Source organism: Fusarium keratoplasticum, chromosome 2 (assembly GCF_025433545.1).
Source record: "Fusarium keratoplasticum isolate Fu6.1 chromosome 2, whole genome shotgun sequence".
Classification (NCBI taxonomy): domain Eukaryota; kingdom Fungi; phylum Ascomycota; class Sordariomycetes; order Hypocreales; family Nectriaceae; genus Fusarium; species Fusarium keratoplasticum.
The window spans coordinates 1,631,466-1,651,218 of NC_070530.1; the positions used below are offsets into that span (position 1 = coordinate 1,631,466).

The 19,753-nt window shown below is 54.9% G+C and overlaps 8 protein-coding genes across 8 annotated transcripts; 2 read left to right on the forward strand and 6 right to left on the reverse strand.

Moving 5' to 3' along the window:
* Positions 1-35: 35 nt before the first annotated feature.
* Positions 36-842, reverse strand: NCS57_00243800 (2,5-diamino-6-ribosylamino-4(3H)-pyrimidinone 5'-phosphate reductase; the record flags this gene model as incomplete). Its single annotated transcript, XM_053052469.1, has 1 exon — positions 36-842. The coding sequence occupies one exon, from the start codon at positions 840-842 to the stop codon at positions 36-38; it is 807 nt and encodes a 268-aa protein (XP_052917715.1).
* A 2,346-nt stretch (positions 843-3,188) lies between these two features.
* Positions 3,189-5,319, reverse strand: NCS57_00243900 (Zn(2)-C6 fungal-type domain-containing protein; the record flags this gene model as incomplete). The annotated part of the gene is made up of 4 exons (XM_053052470.1): positions 3,189-4,406; positions 4,454-4,918; positions 4,974-5,234; positions 5,290-5,319. 4 exons carry the CDS (start codon positions 5,317-5,319, stop codon positions 3,189-3,191), a joined length of 1,974 nt encoding a protein of 657 aa, XP_052917716.1.
* Positions 5,320-5,873: 554 nt separating this feature from the next.
* On the forward strand, positions 5,874-7,246 carry NCS57_00244000 (MFS domain-containing protein; the record flags this gene model as incomplete). Its single annotated transcript, XM_053052471.1, has 2 exons — positions 5,874-6,074; positions 6,128-7,246. 2 exons carry the CDS (start codon positions 5,874-5,876, stop codon positions 7,244-7,246), a joined length of 1,320 nt encoding a protein of 439 aa, XP_052917717.1.
* Positions 7,247-7,510: 264 nt separating this feature from the next.
* NCS57_00244100 (Fe2OG dioxygenase domain-containing protein) lies at positions 7,511-8,853 on the reverse strand (the record flags this gene model as incomplete). The annotated part of the gene is made up of 2 exons (XM_053052472.1): positions 7,511-8,215; positions 8,272-8,853. The coding sequence occupies 2 exons, from the start codon at positions 8,851-8,853 to the stop codon at positions 7,511-7,513; spliced, it is 1,287 nt and encodes a 428-aa protein (XP_052917718.1).
* A 393-nt stretch (positions 8,854-9,246) lies between these two features.
* Positions 9,247-10,425, forward strand: NCS57_00244200 (Peroxin-7; the record flags this gene model as incomplete). Its single annotated transcript, XM_053052473.1, has 3 exons — positions 9,247-9,419; positions 9,491-9,716; positions 9,772-10,425. 3 exons carry the CDS (start codon positions 9,247-9,249, stop codon positions 10,423-10,425), a joined length of 1,053 nt encoding a protein of 350 aa, XP_052917719.1.
* A 479-nt stretch (positions 10,426-10,904) lies between these two features.
* Positions 10,905-12,896, reverse strand: NCS57_00244300 (uncharacterized protein; the record flags this gene model as incomplete). Its single annotated transcript, XM_053052474.1, has 2 exons — positions 10,905-12,489; positions 12,541-12,896. The coding sequence occupies 2 exons, from the start codon at positions 12,894-12,896 to the stop codon at positions 10,905-10,907; spliced, it is 1,941 nt and encodes a 646-aa protein (XP_052917720.1).
* Positions 12,897-13,360: 464 nt separating this feature from the next.
* Positions 13,361-14,408, reverse strand: NCS57_00244400 (uncharacterized protein; the record flags this gene model as incomplete). The annotated part of the gene is made up of 2 exons (XM_053052475.1): positions 13,361-13,947; positions 14,006-14,408. 2 exons carry the CDS (start codon positions 14,406-14,408, stop codon positions 13,361-13,363), a joined length of 990 nt encoding a protein of 329 aa, XP_052917721.1.
* Positions 14,409-15,390: 982 nt separating this feature from the next.
* On the reverse strand, positions 15,391-19,374 carry NCS57_00244500 (INCENP-ARK-bind domain-containing protein; the record flags this gene model as incomplete). The annotated part of the gene is made up of 4 exons (XM_053052476.1): positions 15,391-16,014; positions 16,069-19,002; positions 19,054-19,144; positions 19,199-19,374. The coding sequence occupies 4 exons, from the start codon at positions 19,372-19,374 to the stop codon at positions 15,391-15,393; spliced, it is 3,825 nt and encodes a 1,274-aa protein (XP_052917722.1).
* Between the last annotated feature and the right edge of the window lie 379 nt (positions 19,375-19,753).

The window sequence follows — 19,753 nt, forward strand, 5'->3', positions numbered from 1 at the left end:
GGCATGAGATATTTATATAGTCCAGTTCTGGGGCACTAGGTATGCAGCTTCCCACATAAAACAACGTCTTCACCAAAGGGATGCCACGACACTTCGGATAACCTTGCAGCTGGGACCGGAACACCTGCAGAGTCCTGGAGCCGATCCGGAGATACGACAACGCCCCCTTGACCGAGCCAGGTGGGCGCAATGGTGACGATGACCGAGTCAATCATGTCGTGGAAGGTCGGGTTGAGTAACGAGTTGATGATCTGGCCACCCCCCTCAACCATGACACTGGTCAAATGCTCGTGGAGCAGTGCATCAAAGACAGCGCGCCAATCAAAACGCATGCGGCTGCCAGGACCTGAAGACGTGGCTGGAACATGAATATATTTGCCGCCATGCTGCTCAAGCAGTGCAACACTCGCGGCAGGCAAGCTCTCGGAACCCACCCCGGTCAGGACAAAGGGCGCTAGGCCGGTGCCGAGACGTGCGACCTCGAGGACCTTATCCGTGGGGTCAGGAACCCAGCGGAGATGGGGGTCGATAATGATGGGACGGGGCTGTCTTGCAGCACCAGCGATGCGGCAGTTCAGGGCAGGCGAGTCGGCTAGGAGGGTGGAGACACCGATGAGGATGGCCGCATGGCGCGAACGGAGATAGTGGGTCATGGCTTTGGAGCCGGGCCCAGAGAGCCGGGTCCGTACACCAGGTGCGAGAGAAAGTGACGAGTCGAGCGAAGTTGCAAAGGTCAGGGTAACGAAGGGTCGCGAGGGGGTTCCTTGGGCGAGAGTCGACGGGGGTAAGCGAGATTTCAGCATGGCCGCTGACGATGCGGGGAAAGTGAGCAGCTCAGACATGGTTGCGCGATTCTGACGTTGTGCGAGAAAACGGTCTGTGTTGTTGAAGAGAAGGAGTTGGAGAGAAGTAAGGACAGGAGAAAATACTCCGAAACCTTATGTCAGTGTCATGCGGCTCCTAGCGCCGGGTTATCGACAAGGGATCGCCGTTGCAAGCTGCGAGGCGTTGGACGAGATGCCGGCGGCAACCCGGCTGCACAGGACTGCGTGCCGCGATGCAGGAGAAGGATCCAAGCGGGACTTGGGAATTGGCGAGGGCGGCCAAGGAAGGGAGGCAGGCAGGCTGCAGAAAGGATCGAGCCGGTATGTGATGACGGGAGTTGAGATGGCGGAGCACTCAAGGGTCCTGAAGGATTTCACCCTCGTGCTGTCTGGAAGTTAGAGGGGAAGTTGAAATTGGCTTTCTCACCAGGAAAGATCTTGGGACGAATGCAAGTGGCTGGCGGCGTACCAGGGGCGGGTACGACCCACGGACTGCCTTCCAAATTCTTGGCAAACAGCTTCCTTCCTTCTCGGGCGTTGACGCGTTGGGAAGGTGCCTGTGTGACGCCAGGCACATCCAATAAGCTCGCTCGCCGAAAGCTTTGAATATCCTTCACTGTTGATCAACACCAACTCTCCTGACAAACCATGCATCCTGTCAACAGTGACGGACGCTCCCAATGCCTTGCAGCAACTATCGAACTCTATTTCCTGGAGGGTCAACACACCCTTCCGCTGATTCGCCGGCCAGGGTCCTCGCCGGCCTCCCTCGTCCTCGCTTCGGGGATTGGGGCTGTTAGGATTGCGTGCCTGGGCCCAAGCTTCACCTTCCCTCCCGCTCAACCCCCCCCCCCCCCGAAGAGACAGAACCAGGGTTTCTGCGACACAGTCGACTTTGCTTCAGTTGCAGGGCCCAATGGACAATTGGCGGTTGCGCCTCGGAACCAAGTTATTGGATAAAATCAAAGGCGGTGTTGCAATTTCGGCGAGATGTCATCTTGCCGCTAGCCTGGATCGAGACGATCTGCGTCCATTGCGCCCGTCGTATCGGCGACGCGCCATCACCGGACCTCATGCCCGGGTCAGTCATGTTTCATGTCCTCTGTTTGAATGACACTTGGGCATTCGATCTGTCGGCTTCATTCCAGCATGCCAAGCCAGTTTGAACTGAATTTTTCAATTGAATTTGGTCAAATTTTGGTATGCGATTGGGGACTTCTGCTGATGATTTCACCCAGATGCACTGCCAAGCCCCCCAAGCGGCTAACTTGGCATCAAAGACGTCAACCACAGCCTTAGGGATTCCTTTTGGTTCTTGAGCTTCATTCTCGCTTCGTACGAAACTTGAATAGAGGGCTCTTGGATGCAGAAAGATGATTGCGTTTTTTCCATGTCGCAGGCTTCCGTCAGACTACGCAGTGCAAATTGAAGCTACGAGAAACCCGTATCAGAGCTCAACCAGCAGTTATACTACGCAGATACATTCAGCTCTACTGCCAGTGTCAAGCTCAAATCTCTCACTCTCGATATCGGTCGTAGTGCAACCAATTGCGCCAAATCGCTATCTTAAATCCCCAGACTCCATGAGGGGGCTCGGACGTGGGCCGGCCTTGCCTAAGACGTTGACCAAGAGCCTCAGTGTAATACCAACCGAGGAACGTCTTTACCAGTGCGGGGAATGCCGGCGTTGGCGTTGCGCAATCTTGAGGCGAGACAGCACACCATCAGCATCATAGACTAGGGTCGAGACCGTCATCCGAGACCTGGGTCTCAGTCTGGATATCGACCAAGTTACATGAAAAGGGGCACCTGCGGTCGCTGTGGGGAAGACAAGACATGGAGAACGAAAAACGGATTTTTAAAGACTGCTCGATTCTCATTGAACATCATGTCGATAATGATGATGGTGCATTGGATGAAGCGCTTGAAGCAGGACAGGCTTCGGAGGCTGAGTGCCCCAGGGCACAACAACCAATGACTTACAGTATTGAGACACCGACCTACCACGCAATGTGCCCTGAGCGAGGAACCAAAGGCTCTGGAAGAGAAATAGGGCACTCGGACCAGGGCAGCTCCGTGCTACTACTGGCTTATCATTGCTGCACTGTCGATGAAATCTTGGGGATCTTTGATGCTGGCCCACCCCCCGACGAGATTCATGGTTTTTCCTGCCAGGAACGCCTTGGACCGACTTTGAATTTCAAAGCGCCTCAAAAGTCACATTCTGGCACTAAACGGGAACGACTTTCTTTGCGAGAGGGGGACAAGTTACAACCTACGCAATGTCCCGATGACTATCACACACATTTGACTCCTTTCGCCTCTAGTTATTGAATCACATTGTGTTAACCTTAAGTACTCAGGCTAGCTCCCGTTGACAATGTCATTCCATTCGGGCAAGTAAAGCATCTCTGGCATCGCAAAGTCGCCAAAGGATGGCAGCCCGCTATACCATTGATCCGCCAACTGCGTCGTATCGGACAGACGAGGAGGCTCCGCTTGGCCCGCAAACAACGAGGCAGCTTCAGAGCTGGAGAATTGATCCTGTAGGTCAACCGAAGGGGCGCTGATTTCAGCTGCCAGTGCCCCATCCTCTACTGGGTCGCCCTGTGAATTATTAGGGGTGGAGGGCTCAGGGACAGAGGAGCCTCGAGCTGCTGTCCTCGCGTTCAAGGCCTGGCAGCGCAGCGACTCCAGGCACTTCCAAATACTATTCCTCCCGGTGTTACTCTCCCGAGCTAGCTGGCCACTCTGGGCGTACGGTATGGAACTGAAAACCCGATTGACCAGCACCCACGCCTCCTCAGTCTCGGGGACGCTGGGGAAAGCACAGAGGTACCTCAGGACGTAGGCTAGGGCGTACCACTGGGTGTAGGTCTTGAAGATCCACGTGTGCTCCATTGAGATCTGCCCGCTTGCCAGAGACCAGCTCCTCTCCAGTGTGCGGCACGCGGCGGTGAATGGCCGCTCCCCAAGGCCCCTGAACACGGCTCCCGGCGCCTCCCTGTGCCGGCTGAGGTGCAGCTCCTGGCGTACCTGAAGCATAAACTCGATCTTGGCGCACGCTGTGTAGTAGTGGGCACACGCAGCATTGTGAAGATTTGACGCTGGGGGCAAAGATAGAAACCTCGACTCAATCCACTGGTTGTGCTGTGCGAGCACTGCGCATTTTGCCTCGATATTCTCCGGAGTTTCAAGGTCATTCCTCGGTTTTGCGATCAAGATTCGGTGTACCAGCCTCGCAGCCTCGAGCTGGACGAGGGAAAAGGTCATTTCTGTCCATTTTTCAGAGTCAGGCGGCAAAGATCTCATGGCAGGGTAGAGCTGAGCGTCGTCAACGTTGAGGGGCAGCCGAAGCCCTTGATCGAGGTTTTCGATGGTGTTGGTGAAGCCGTGGTCTTCGGGCGCCCGCGAGTCAAGGACACAGAGGTGCCACCACAGCCTGAGACGGAGCTCGCTCTCGAAAGGGTCCAGCTTGAGCGAGGCCCCGTCTCGGTGAATCCCAATGGACTGCGCTAGCCGGATCGCAGTTCCAATGAGGACCCAGACGGCGCGGCTGTTGTCGTGAACCCTGAGGCACGTCTTCCATGGTCAGCTTCGGATAGAAAATTCACCCAAGACACACTTACTGCAAAAATAGCCAATGCCTGGAGCGTTGTCATATTTGGCTCGTTCAGAAAATCAGCCTTTGTGATGGCCTGGTTCAGTCCAAGCTTGCACTTCTGAAGGAACCCCTGCCGAGAGTCTACTGAGATCGTCGACATCTCATTTTCGGACAAGCTGGTAGCAGCAGCAAAGTAGACTGCAAACGCCAGTGCCTCGAGAGAATGGTTAGTCTGCTTTGGACCTGAGATCATGGCGATCATGGCAGATTGTGCAGTTGGAATATGGAGGATCTTGAGGACTGGATCTACTCTCTCTGCGTATACTGTCCATAATCGCAGAGCGAGCCGTGCGTCTGGGTGCAGGCGATCTGGGTCAGTGCCTGAATCCAGGTCCATGGGTGATAAACCAAGCGCAAGGCTCAACCCACTGGATGAACCAGGCACGCTCTCCTGCACTTCCTCGAGTTCGGGGGGGTTGATTCGGTCTTCCTGGGAAAGGATCAGCACCCCGACATAACCAAGCTCTTGATATTGGGTGGCGTACATCTTGAAAGAGGTCAAGCAGGTTTGTATTGTCAACGTAGTGAGCCCGATTACCGGCTTGCAGCAGAGCTTCCCATGGTCTGGAGCTGACATGGTTTAGACATGTCGGCTTGGTGGGAGGCACAGGTACAGCACGAGCCTCTTGTATCTGAGGTTCTTGTCCTTGGGCCTCCTGTTTTGGAGCCAGGGCATGTTCAGCACTATTCCTGCCCAGTGTTTCTAGCAGTAGACTCTCGAGTCGTTCCAGGCGATCTGAAATATCCTGTAATGACGGTGTTTTGTTCGAAGCGGCACGTGCTGTTGTCGGATACACGCACCGAAGCCCAGCACGGGCGCAGGGAGTACATGGCAGTATCCTGTTGCACCGCACTTTGCGTTGGTAACAGTTGACACAAGACCGGTGTTGCCGGCGATGCTCCGCCGAAGCCTGGGATTGGGGAGACTCGTGGGGAGAACCCCGGTCGACTGCGCTGTCCTTTAGCTGAGCCATGATTGATACTGACGAGGTTTCTTTTCAATCACTTGGAGATCTCCAAGTTTCCGTGATCACCGTAATCTGATCTCAGAGGCATGCCGGCTTCGGCCCTCTCGGCCCCGAGGGTCCGGGGCGGCGTCGTTCATTGGCTACGGACCATTGGCCAATGAAATCATCGCCGGAGATAAGTGGGCCCTTCCGGCGATGGACTTGGTATCGACTCGGCCTCCCGGGGCCGAGATGACCGGTGTAAGTGTTTATGTGAGAAGATACATTAAGAGAGCTCTGCCCAAGCCAGAGCGACTGGTTGATACAGGCAAGGAACCGAAGCCCGGTCTTTGCACTTGTTTCCCTCGTCTTCGAACGGCTCTTTGAAACGCAACTGAACCTCCTACGTCCACGACCGATCTGAATAATCCTTACACAATGTCCGAATCAACTCTTCCCGGTGACAGTCGCTCGACCTTGTCTTCGACAGAACTTGAAGAGATGTCGTGTCCAATCGATCGTTGTTATCCAGATATTCAACACCAGGAAGACCCGGAGGCCCCCCCTGAAGGAGGGTATGGCTGGGTGTGCGTTGCTGCGACTTTCCTGATTAATGCCCATACTTGGGGCATCAACAGTGTATGAAAATTCTCTCCTCAGCCTTGGTATGGCCTCTGACAAATAGTGGATAGGCATACGGCGTTATCCTCGCCTTCTATCTCTCAGATCATACCTTCCCCGGCACCACGGCGCTTGATTACGCCTTTGTTGGCGGCCTCAGCATCGCATGTGCCATGCTCGTTTCTCCCTTAGCAACCGCTCTGGTACATCACTGCGGTATAAGTGTTACCATTGTCATTGGGGCAGTCTTTGAAGCGGTCTCGCTGATAACAACATCCTTTGTCGGCAGAAACTGGCAACTATTCCTCTCCCAGGGCATCTGCTTCGGCATCGGCATGGGTCTCTGCTTCATAGGCTCGGTAGGGGTGACCTCTCACTGGTTCGAAAAACGTCGAAGCCTTGTGAATGGAATCGCGGCCGCTGGCTCTGGGATTGGCGGTCTTACATACTCGTTGGCGACAGGGGCCATGATCCCCCGGCTGGACTTTCCATGGACTATGCGAATCCTTGGAATCATATGCTTTGCTGTAAACCTGTCGTGTGGAAGCCTACTTCGTCTCCCACCCAAGGAAAAACAGAGATCCAAGGGCGCTGCGATGCGGTTCTCTGTGCTCCGGAATGTGCAGTACAACATCCTTCTGGCATGGGCCTTCCTGAGCAGCATGGCATACGTGGTGCTGCTATTCAGTCTTTCCAGCTACGCCGTGGCCATAGGCTTGACGCAGCATCAAGGCAGTATCGCCAGTGCGCTCCTGAACCTCGGTCAAGCCTTTGGCCGGCCTGGAGTCGGAGTTCTGAGCGACAAACTCGGGAGGTTCAACGTTGCCTTGGCCGCCACCTTCTTATCAGGCTTCTTCTGCTTTGTTTTCTGGGTCTTTGCAAAGTCCATGGTGGCGCTTTGCTTCTTCGCCATGGTCATTGGCTTGGTAGCAGGGACTCTGTGGGCAACGGCGGCTCCGTTGGCAGCAGAGGTTGTTGGTCTTGGTAATATGTCGAGTGCCCTGGGGGTCCTGTGGTTGGTGCTGGGGCCTCCTACCGCTGTGGCAGAGGCCATCGCCGTAAAACTAAGGGACAACGAGACAGACGAGTACCCGTATCTTCGGGTGCAGATGTTTGCTGGGGCCATGTATGTTTCTGCTGCTTTGTGCCTGGCATTGTTGAAGTATATGCGGTTTTCTGCTAAGAAGTAGGGACAGGTTAAAAGGGGCAACTCTGAATAGGTATACTGGGGGATAGATGGGGATATAAAGGTAAATATATAGATAGGGTGGCATATACAAGGGCACGTATAAGGGGCAGATCTCGGGGGGTATTGAATAATAAAATGGTGGTTTGTTGTGATGCAGTCACTGAGGCACATGTTCATGATAGCCATGACTGCGCTATTGGGTGAGGAGAACATGGGCGTGCAGGTATATTCCTGAAACGAAAACATAGTTGCTCATATAGTATATTTAGGATGTCTTTGGATCTGTCTTCTTAAATAAAGGATTTCCATCATCGTCAAATTCGGCCCACTGAAAGAAGCCGCAGTTGTCCTTGCCCGGCACGTTGCCGGCATAGCACATCCAAAAGTACTTGCCAAAGTTCTCCTTCTTCTTGGTCACCACTCTGAGCACGCAGGGGACACCGCATGGACACCTTGGCGTGCGCCGAGGGTGCATGTTGGCGCGGTGATCCCTATAGGTGATGTTGATGCGACTTACCCCTGAGATGGGGTGGGGATCTATCGACAACGCCGGCGAGATGCAGTGCTTCCACTCCTCCTGCATTTCGGCATGCATTACCAGAAGCGAGTTGTGGGGGAGGTGGATGGATATCTGACCCTCGGCGTCTGCATCCTCGACGGGCTTCTTATCGCTGTCCTTCGGTATTATCCGACGGACTCGAAACTCGCGGGCGACACCGAGGGAGACGGACCCAATAACCGCTCGTGGACCGAGATATGTCAGATGATCGCTGTGCCAGCCAACGCTCTCCTGCGGACCGCGGTAATTGTTGACAATGGCCGAGTTGGGAATCCAGTCCTCTGGCGGCTGATACTTGAGCTTCTTACCCCCTGGGTAACGTGTCTTGATCCGCTTCTGAATCTCGGCGTTGACGGCTTCTTGAACCTTGGGTTTCACCTTGAGGAGCTGTGGTGTAATCCGCCGTACATCCTGGATACCCGATAGTCAGATACGGCGTTGATGTGGCTGAGGAAAAGGGGAGTTACCGTCAGTCTAGCCCCATTGTAGTGATAGTCGGTCTTTGTCCGCCGGATCTCGTCGTAACTCTCGACAAAGAAACTCGATGTGTGCGGGCTGGAGACGACATTCTCAAACAACTGAAAGGGTGGCTTTTCGAATGTCTTTGCTTCCTCCAACAGCTCCTTCAGGAGCTCGTTGGCGTCCTCAGGTGGGAGGAAGTTGTGGATGATGGTGCATGGCGTGTGCTCTGCGACGTCTTCCGGGTCGTAGAGGTGCAGAGTGCTGCCTTTCTTCGACTTGAACTTCTTCTTCACCGGCGACGTGGCCAGTGAGCTTGAGCTACTTGGCGACGCATACTGCTTCAGGGACTGCTGATACCCAATGGCCCGACCGCCCTTCTTCGCCTGGGGCCGAATCTTGAGCGAAGCGGACGCCTCAGAGACGGATCCATCATGGGCCAGTAGAATATCCAACAAGTCTTCCTGCTCGAATGTCGGATGCAGAGATGACAAGAGTGCCAACTTGACCTCTGTTGGCTCCTCCGGCTCCGTCCTGTCCGGTTGAGGCGGGGAAGCTTTCCGTTTAGGGCGTGTCAGGAAGGCTTTCATAGTCTCAATAGCGTATATAGAACCACCTGCTGTTCATCTCGGCAGTATAAAACAGGACACGCGGTGGCATTCTGCGAAATCCACGTCCAAAGATGGATTGATCATTTGCTTGTCAATGTCCAGGCTGAAAGGGCGCGGTGGCGCGAAATGTGTCAACGCGAGAGCACGTGATACTGACCTCGATTAATGCACCGACCCGTTGATGACGCATCGCATCGTTAGACGCATGGCTCACGCACCCCGCGGCTCGGCCTTTACCGAGGCACATGTCAATACGACCTCCCTGTACTTGAGGTCTCGAGAGGAGGTTCAATGGTGGTCGCCCTGCCGTGAATAAACCCTCCTTGTGTCGATGCGACCCGTCCCAGAAGACCACCCTCCTCCTCCGGCATCATGGCTGCCATGCTAGAGTTCCGCACGCAGGGCTTCAACCCCTACGCCGTAAAGTACTCGCCGTACTACGACTCGCGCATCGCCGTCGCGACGTCGGCCAACTTTGGCATCGTAGGCAATGGCCGCGTGTTCACGCTCGGCCTGACGGCCCAGGGCGTGCAGGTTGAGAAGACGTATGTAGCATCCAACGTCGATTGGGTCGCCAATGCCCTCCTTTGGTCACTGACGCTCCTTCGCGCCGCAGTTTCGATACCAACGATGCGCTCTATGACCTGGCCTGGTCCGAGATCAACGAGAACCAGCTTATTGTCGCCTGCGGAGATGGATCGCTGAAGCTGTTTGACCTAGGCGTCAACGACTTCCCCGTCATGAACTTTCACGAGCACAAGAGGGAAGCCTTCTCAGTCTGCTGGAGTCCTGTGACCAAGGACACCTTCATCTCAAGCTCCTGGGACGGAACAGTCAAGATCGTAAGCTTCGACATGGCTTCCTGCCGCGAACAATGCCTCTAATCATAGTCGATAGTGGTCGCCAACGCGAAACCAGTCTATAAAGACCCTCCCCATCGGAAACTGCACTTACAGCACATCTTTCTGCCCCTCCAACCCCGCCTTGATCTCTGCCGTATCCTCCGACTCGCATCTCCGCATCTTCGACCTCCGAACACCATCCTCTGCCAAGTACCACCTCACGACCACCATACCTGTTCATGCGCCTCCCCTGCAGCCTTCGCCCATAAGCGCCCCAAGTCAACCTTCCGAGATCCTTACTCATGACTGGAACAAGTACAGAGACACCGTCATCGCCACGGGCGGCGTGGACAGGGTCCTGCGAACGTTTGACATCCGAAACCCCGCCGCCGGTCCGCTGTCCGTCATGCAAGGGCACGAGTACGCCGTCCGGAGGCTGGCGTGGAGTCCCCATGCGAGCGACACTCTCATCAGCGCTAGCTACGATATGACGGTCCGCCTCTGGAACGACGGCTCTGGCCAACCGCAGAACCCAGCCATGGGTCCCTCAATAGGCAATCAGGTGGGCATCATGAACCGCCATACCGAGTTTGTCACTGGAGTTGATTGGTGTCTCTTCGGAATGGGTGGTTGGGTCGCCTCTGTAGGCTGGGATGAGCGGGTGCTACTGTGGGACGCCAACATGCTCATGGGCCAGCGAATACCGTGATCAAGGGGCAGACTGACATGTATAAACTTGGCGTTCGTTGACTGGGAGGTGAAGCGCACCTGCTTGGGAGTTTGGATCAGGCGTTGGGCTGGCTGTCTTTGGCGGTGCTGCTGTTCGTCGAGAAATGCCCATGGCTATAAATGTTCATGGTATGTAGGCATCTATTAAATGTCAGACATGGTGGTGAGGACAACCCGCGGATATAATAGCAAGACAACAATCACACACACACAAAATATCAGTCTTGTTGGGATTAGAATCATTTCTTAAGTAGAGTTGTCGTGGACAAAAACCACATATATGACGCCTTCATCATGTCTAAAAAAAACAAGCCGAACCCCCTTTTTTTCCATATCATACATGCGCATCCATCCCGTACCAATAACAATGCCCAGTACAAGTACAAATCATCCAACAGTTTAGTCCATCGTCATTTTGGTATTGTTACATTTTCACGTCACAGAGTCACCCATTACCCCTTAAAAGGAAGATCCATAGGAAGATCCACGGTTGTTGTTCCCACCAGAGCGGCCACGGGTATTATAAGAACGACCAGAACCAGAACGAGGATATCGGGAGCGGGAGTCGTCACGGCGGGCATCCCTTGACATGGCGTCGAAGGGATCGCGGTTGGCTCGGTCAACTCCGCGGAATTGTCGGCTATCGTCTCCGCCGTCAAAGTCATCCGACTTGACGTTCATGCCCCGAACACGGGACAAGCCCATCTTGTTGACCCAAACAGGCGAGACATAGGGGGGGGTATCCCAGCCCCAGCCATGTCGAGTCCAGTTGTTGACATCGTCAGCCAGCGTAATCTTGTCAACGCTAACACCAAACATGGAAGCGTAGGTGCTTGAAAGGAGTCGGCGGGGCATGACCTCAAAGACTGCTCGGGCATCCCTGTGATAAGGAGTGGTCTCACCACCCTCGACATCAGTTTCAGCACTCTCGAGGGAGTTGTTCTGCTTGATAGGGAGACCGGACAGAAGCTTGCGAGCACCGCCGATGGAAGCATGAGGGATGATCAACCAACCCTCACCCTCCTTGTTCTGTCGACCAGTTCGTCCAAGACGATGAATATAAGACTCGCGGTCTCGGGGAGTATCCACCTGGATGACGTGAGTGACATCAGGGAAATCCATTCCACGGGCCGTAACATCTGACGAGAAGAGAACACCAGACTTGGCACCACGGAACATGTCGGCAGCCTTCTGTCGCTGCGTCTGGGTGAGCTTAGACTGCATAACGTAGGTGTGCAGAGGGTGGGCGCCCCGGGAACGCGAGTTTCGCTGTCGGTGGAAACCCATCTCACCAGCAAGCTCGACGAGGGCGGTGGTGTTGAAGTAGACAATAGCCTTGAAAGGGCGGGCATTGGGGTCTTCAAAGGACTTAGCAGCCTCACGGTCGATCAGCTCGAAGAGCGAGGGGAAGACGTGGGTCCAGCCGGAGACGGGGACGATGTGCTGAGGAACCTTGTCATGAGTCAGGGACTCGTTCTCGGGGATGGTCTGGACGAATTCAAAATCATCGGCGCGGACCATGGTACGGGCCAGGCGAATGACAGAGTCGGGAATAGTAGCGGAAACAAGCATAGTCTGGCGAATCTTGTCGTCGGGGCGAGGGAGTTGGCTCTGGATCTCATTGAGCTCCCTCTCAAAACCGGTATCAAGCATTCGGTCAGCCTCATCAAGGACCAGAGCCGCCAGGTTAGGCGCCTCAATGCCGCTTCTGGGATCCTGGAGGAGATCATTGAGACGGCCAGGGGTGGCAACCAGAAGGTGGCAGCCCTGTCGGCGGGTCTGGTGAAGCATCTGACGCTTATCAGTGCCGCCGACAGCGCACTGGACAACGAGACCAGTGTTGGCGGTCAATCGGCGCGCCTCGACGGCAATCTGCTCGGCGAGTTCTCGAGTAGGAGACAGAACAATGCCACGGATATCGTCGGATCGGGCCTCACGTCTGGCACCTCTGTTGGCGAGTGTCGGGTCCTCGTCGATCATTCTTTGCAGCAGAGGCAACAGGAAGGCAAGCGTCTTTCCGGTACCGGTCTTGGCTTGTGCGACACTTGAAAAGAGTTAGTCTGCGAAATCTCGAGGCAGCGGTTGCGACACTCACATATCAGTGCCCTTGAGAGCAGGCACGATAGTCTTGGCTTGGACAGGAGTCATAGTCTCATACTTCATGCCCTGAATGATGGCCCTGAGAAGAGTCTGGTCGACGTTCTCAAGGTCGGAGAACTTTGCGGGCTCCTCAGCAGGCGCCGAGCTGGTGGGCTGCGAGGCCTGAGCAGTGGCCTCAGCAGAGTACGCCCGGGAGATGAAAGCGATCTTGTTCAAGGTGGCGATTGAGGACTGGGCGGTCAAAGCCTGACGACGGGCGACGGGCAATGCGGCTCGAGTTTGAGAGATGAGGGCAGCAGCGGCGGCTGTCCTGGCCTGGTTGGCGCAGCGCCGAATGCTTGTTCGGAACATTGTGACTGAGTGCGACAGGGACAGAAAAGACAATGCCACAGATGATTGCAAACAAAGAAGGACGGATTGAAGACGGCCGAGGGGAGGAGAGGGGAAAAAATTAATGTATGGGAGGTTTGGAGGCGATAATCGCGTCGCTGGGACGGAAGGGAATTTTTCTCACAATCTCTTATCGGCTAAGTGGGTTGTTTCTCTTAGGTTGGACGGCAAATCCGCTCCGTCACGTGGGGCACCGGAAGATTCAAGACCCTTTGTTTCAGTACCTCAGGCAGATAGCTTGAGTCGAAACATCTCACATGCTATTGGCTGGCTTGAGTAGAAGCATCATGCATGTTAATCAATTCATGGATGTCATATCGCCGCGTCGCAGTGCTTGTCGACGACCAAAGGCGACTTCTATGTTCCTGGTTTCCAACGTCTATGTCTAAATTTACCATATTGTTTTGCCATATGAGGTCTTCCTTCTAAGCAACCTGGACTGTCCTGGATCCCACGATTGAGAGACCCTCGCCAAGACCATCAGAGATGCCCTGTGTCACCCCATCTACAGTCCACACGAACGCCTCCAAAAGAGCTTGTCCAACCTTGCCGTCGTTCATCTGGCCTATCGTCTCGGTCAAGGAGGCGCTCTGCTTCCCGATCGAGTTGACAAAGTCGATGCCGTGACCAACAACTACCTCGGATATCTTGTATTTCCGCTCCAGTCTCGCGGCACACCGTATGAGATACAGCAAGTATGGCATCAGGAAGCTGAGGAAGAAGATCAGGTTGACGACAGTCATCTGGACTCCGCGATGAAGAATCGAACGCTTTCGACTAGGGCCGGCTCGGCTCGAGCTAGTTTGTAGTTGGCCTCGGTTTAGATTCGGTGGGTTGACTTCTTGTGGTAGAGCGCTTTGTACCCGTTTCAGTTCACAGTCATCGAGGTCCTGCGGTAGAGCCTTAAGGAGATATGTCACGCCGTCAACAAAGGCCTTGCGCTCAAAGGCGATGTCCTCCTCTGTCACGGCGGGCCTGCCCCCATCTATCGAGATGTTGACGAGATTCGTCCCTATGCAGACGGGTCAGCTTGCGATATCGTTTCTATCAGTTGACAAGAGCAAGTGTACCCTGCCGTGCAAACTTCCAGTGAATGCCAGACGCGGCTCTAACAACCTGCTCATCGTCTTTGGTTTCCGAATAGAGAACCCGACTCATCCGCTGCGGACGCGCAGCCTCGGCTTCCGTATACTGAGGCTCATCTCTCTGCGTCAGGATGCCGGTCTCAAGCGGCTCAGCATTGAGAGCTGCGGCATCAGCTTCTGAGAGAGGTCGAGGCTTTGACTGCGCAGCGGGGACTACGACGCCTGGGCGGAGGGTGTGAAGACTGATGCTGCGACGAAGGAAGCGGATCGGGCCTGATTGAAGCGACACGGGAAGCATGGCGACCACGTTGGAGATCCTGCTCTCGGTGATCTGGGCGACCTTGACCTCCTCGAACGCCGGCGCAAATGATCTGATGTGGGACACCATGGTCGTCGGGTGCGAGAGCAAGAGAGCTGATTGCGTGCTTCAGTCGAGGTAAGTGAAAGGATGGATGCCGGGAATGAAACGAGACAAATCTACAGCCTAGACGTCCACGTCATGGTGTAGGAAGTGAGAAGAGAAGTGAGTATGTTGAAGCCCCTGGTGAGCAAACTCTCGTGACCAGGGTCAGGTCAGGGTCAGCAGGTGAGCGAAAGGAGAGAAACTTGGGCATGAAAGGGTAGAAAAGAAGCCTCTCATGAAACAAGCGATAAAAAAAGGCACGAGGCGAGCACAGCAGGCACAGGCATTGCATTAACCGCAGTGCAGTGGCCAACCCAATCCAACTTATCATTTCTAGCTTCCATCCGATCCCATGTCAAATCCGCCCCGTCCCATCCCGAGTCTGTGAGTCTGACATGTGAAAGCGAAAAAAACTGTTGAGCCAACGCGGGAGGCCGAAAGCCGGGCTCATGGATCCCATCCATGATAAGGTTAGCGTTCCAATGAGGCTGTTTAGAGTGGGGAAAATGCGACGACCTCTCGCAACTCTCTTTACCAGGAACCATTCGTCCTTCACGTGTTTGGTGTGCAGAGACTGGAGTGTGTGTAATCTCTATTGCATACTGCATCATCACCGTTGCAGTAGCGTCATCCAGCTGCTTCAACCAGCTCAACGGTACAGTATATCTGTCCTCGGATGCGCAAGTACACAGTACAGTACCTAGGTAGGGAGACGTGATAAATCCAACAACACCAATTGCCGTCCCGGTTCCGTTTTCGCCATTCGCCAAACACGAAAAATACAAGTTACTCTCTCCTCTTCCGTCCATGAGAAATGCACAATTTGTCGCCTGTAACATCCATCGCAATGCAAAAACCACTCGTTCAGTCCCCGTCCGGTTCCCTTTTGTCCGGTGGCCTCTGTTGCCACTCCTCTTGTTCCCCTCCAAAACGTCATAAGTGTGTTCATGTCCACTTTGATAGACCGTTACATCATATCTCTGCTCAGCTCGTACGACCATCCACCCTCTCGTCTCAACTTGTCTCTAGCTGCCAGATCCTTTCGGATATCGTCCTCGGTAAGACGGTCAGGGCCGCTCCAGTTGGCGCTAGAAGTGCGAGCACGGAACTTGTGGAATCTCTCCTTGCTCTGGTTGAAGACTTCCTCCATGTTCAGAGCTGCCGTCGAACCAAAGACTTGTGATGGATCCATCACCTCCTGTCGCATTAGAGCTCGACGGAGGTCAGGAGAGTCAGCCCAGGCTGCGGCTGTGAGGGCATGCCCATCATCGTCATCCTCGTCCTCATCATCAGTCTGAATTTCAGGAAGCTCGATAGCCTCAGGGTTCTGGAATCGCGGCGATGATCGTTGCGCAGACTTGGCCACCGACTTGACTCCATTCACACCACCGAGACGGGCAGGCGTCTTGTACGAAGGTCCTGCAGGGTTGGGGTTGGGGGCAAACGGAATCGCCCCCTTGTGAATTTGGGCCATATCCAAGGGGTTGCCTCCCTTGGCCTGGCCTGGGTGCTGCGCGACACCAGTCTTGAACAGGGTTTGAGCAGTATTCTGAGACACATAGCCACTCATCATGTTCTTCGTCTGCATGTCCTGATTATAGTCAGCCTTGATTCTGGTGTAGAGATGGCAGTCGCCATTTCTTACCTTCTTAAGGGTGCTTGATGGGCGAAGAGGAGGTCCCTTGATGTTGGGGGGGTGATCAAAGTCCAACTCGTCAGCAAACTCATCGCTCGTTCGGCGGCGCTTCGCGTCCTTGGCCTGATATTGAGGGCCGCGGGAGGGAGCATGTCTGGCTGGTCCATCCTCGTTGGCATCTTGGCCAAGGGGCCTCTTCGACTTGGAAGCAGTCGACAAGACCGCATTGACAGGACGCCCATTGTCCTCTTGAGACCTGTGAATGCCCGAGTTCATGCGAGATGGGGGTCGAGGAGGGCCATCCCCTCGCTGGACTGAGCTGGATTTGTCCAGTCCAAGACTATAGTCAGGAGGACCATTCGGCTGTGTTCGGACAGCGGGAGGGGGTGCTGGCGTCTTCTTGGCCTTCTCGATAGCTGCCTGGCGCTGAGCGTTCTTCTTTGCATCCGCCTGCTCACGCTTACGCTGTTCTTCCGCCTGTCGCTGAAGCTGCTCTTGCCTCTTCTTTTCCTCTTTCGCAGCCGCTCTCTTCCTGTCCATCTCAGCCTTCGCATCGCGCCGGCGCTGCGCCTCTCGATCATCCTGCTCCTTCTTCTTTGCTGCCAGATCGAGTGCTCGAGGACGACCAGTTGATCCTACCGAAGCATTAAGGGCTGAGACAGATGGTTTTGTTTGCAGCGAAGCCTTGCTCGCCTTGCTCGCCAGTTGCTGTTTAGGTTGAGAGCTTGTCGAAGCACCATGATCTTGGAAACTCGCAGACATGGAGCTGCTGGCGGGATGGAACTGCGAATGCTGCGAACCCGTATTCACTCGGATAACAGTGGGAGCCTGCTTCGTCTTGGCAAGGGTTTCCTTTCCTGGCTTCATAGGTCTTCGGAGTTCCTTGTTGCGAGGAGGTTGGCCGGGTCCAACCGATCGCGAGGCTGAGGGAGGGGGTACCATGGTAGGGGCGTCGACCATATCCACATCATGATCAGTGGCCTTTGCTTCCGTCTCATACGGCTTAGCCTTGCGAGGGCTGGACCGGGTGGCCTTGGGCGTGGTCTTAGTGGCAGGAGGCTCGTTCTCCTTCTTGGCGGCGAGTTGCTTTTCCATAATGGCAATCCTCTCCTGTTCCTTGCTAAAGACGCGGGCCTTCTCGCGCTCCTTTTCTCGCTCCTTCTCAAGCTTGTCCATTTGTTCGGCTTGGAACTTAGCTTCCTTCTCGCGGCGCTTGTCCTCCTTCTCGCGTTCCGTGGAAGCCCGAGTGCGCTTAGCAACAGGTCGAGTTGGGCTGGCTTGTCGTTCAGCAACAGGGCTACCGTTCCTTAGTAAATCCGCGCTGGGTTTGCGGAGGGCTGCCTCTGAAGACAAGTTCGGGTACAGTCCCAGGCGGGTTGTGGATGGTGAGAGTATCGACGACTTGCCCTCGGCGCTGGCCGCTGCACTGCTGATCAGGAGCCCCTTGGACATGGTTAGAACAGACGATAGCTTGTTCTTGACTTGCTTCAAGGGGCTGTCGCGGAAGCGCCGTGAGGGCGATTTGGTGGGAGTCTGAGAAACACTAGACTCGGCTACAGTCGCCATCATGACAGAAGGGTTCGAGACTGAGACCGTCTTCTTAAGAGGACTACCATCTTGCTGCTCCAGCGAGCCAACAAGTGGAACAGCAGGCACAGATACAGATTTTCCATGCCCAAGAATGTTGGGTCGCTGAAGGGTTGCTGCGGCTCGAGTAGGCGATTGCGTCCTTGCTCGTTCCTCGATGTCCAGGTCCAGAGACCCAACAGTCTCCTTTCCATGAATTCCCTCCATCACGTCGGCAGAATGGCTCTTTGAAAGCGTAGGCCTCGAAGCAGACGCTGTTTCACTGGCTGGCTCAGCAGCTGGAGGGTCAATCCAGTCATCATCGTCGTCCTCGGGGAAAGCACCAGGAGTTGTTGCAGTTTCAAGCTTCTTAGGTGATGGTGATTTCGGCTCTGGGGCAGACTGGGACGCAGGGGCGGGCTGGGAGTTTGTCAGGCTGTGAATCGATTTCGATGGTCGGCTACCGTTGGGCTGGGATTTTCCAAGCACGTTTATCCGATCCTGTAGCATCTGGGTATATGTCTTGTTGTGGTGAACGGCAAGGTCTTCGGCATTGTCCCGCTGTTGAGCGGGTACCGTAGGAATATCGTCCACGTCCATGTCGTCGTGATCCTCTTCGTCCGAGGCATCTTGTCTTGCGTAGTTACCTAGACTCTTTCCACCCGTATGCCTGCCGAGGTAACTGGTCCTCTTAAAGTCGAGATGGCTGGTCCGAGACGCTCGAGGGCCGCCACTCTTTCCTGCTGTCAGAGGCTCTCGAGCCGGAAGAGATGGGAAGTTGAGGCTGCTCTTGCGGAAGCCTGGGCGCATCGGGCTGGAACCGTCGGATTGGGAGCGGGCGTCGTCGGGAGATGACTCTTCGGGCTCCTGGGGCTCGGTTGTTGTCTGCTGTGTCTTGGCTGGTGATGTAACCGCGGGTTCATCTTGAACAATAGAATGTAGAGGGCTCGACTCGACGGGAACAGTGACAGGTTCGTCGATTGTTGTGGGGTCAATCATGGAGGCATCTTCTTGGGCGAGAGGATCAACAGTTGTAGTGTTGATGTCCTGGCTTCCATAATAGCCAGAATCCTGCGTCATAGGCTGTGACTTGGCTGTCGGAGCGGGCTCTTTCTCCTGCTCGACGGGCTCGTCGATATGGTTGTCCGAGGAAATGTGCTCGACGTGATTCACGGTCTGGTCCTCCTGGGCAATCCGGAACGTCTTTTCAGGAGACGGCAATGTCGGCTTCGGTGGTGAGGGCGCGTGACGCCGAGGCGAGGGGGAAGGAGGAGGAATCGAAGACTCCTTCTGGAGCTGAGGTGTGTGAGCTCTGAGGTGATGGGCCAAGCGGTTGGCTGAACTGCTAGGTGTGCCACCGAAAACATCCGACAAGGGCTGTCGTTCATCAGCAATTATTATCAACCCAGGCTCGGCGTAGACACTTACGACTCTTGGCTCTGTGGGATTCAACTTGCGCACGGTTCGGGGCGTCTTGCCACGTAGTTTACCAGGTGTCTTGAAGGTCTCTGCGATATTGCTGAAGGGTATCCATGTTAGTAGGCGCGACCAGAACAAGAGGGGAAACGCGTACGTTTCATTCTCGCTGAAGATACCAGCCATGTGCTCGTTGAGCCACGAGAACTCATTGTGAGCAGCGTACGTGAACTCGTCGACCTCGACATCAACAATCTGGAGGGCAGAAGCGCGCTCGTCGGCGACCCACGCCGCAGAACCAGTTGGGATGCGCGGTCCTCGCATAGCCGCCATTGTGTCGGATGGGAGAAGGCGGGCGTGGTAAGAAGAAAGGGTCAAATTCGACTAGAGTCGTGTATGGCGGATTACAAGTTCATCGGGCTTGCGAGTCGGGAAACAATTAAAATGGTGGAGTTGCAAAGAGCTTGGTTGATCGCAGAGAGCTTAGAGTTGGATGGTGGCTCTGTTTGTTTTGGGTCCGGGCAGGGCAGGCGCTAACAACAACAACTTAAAGTGGGACAGGCCCTCGAATCCAAATGGAAAGCGCGTTTCCGTACAGTGGGTACGTACCGATCTGAGATCCGCACGTGACATGGCGCTTATCGTTACCCCCCATTATTGTTTACTTTGGCTTGCTATCACGTCCCCTCAGGTGCGGAGCGACGAAACCAAG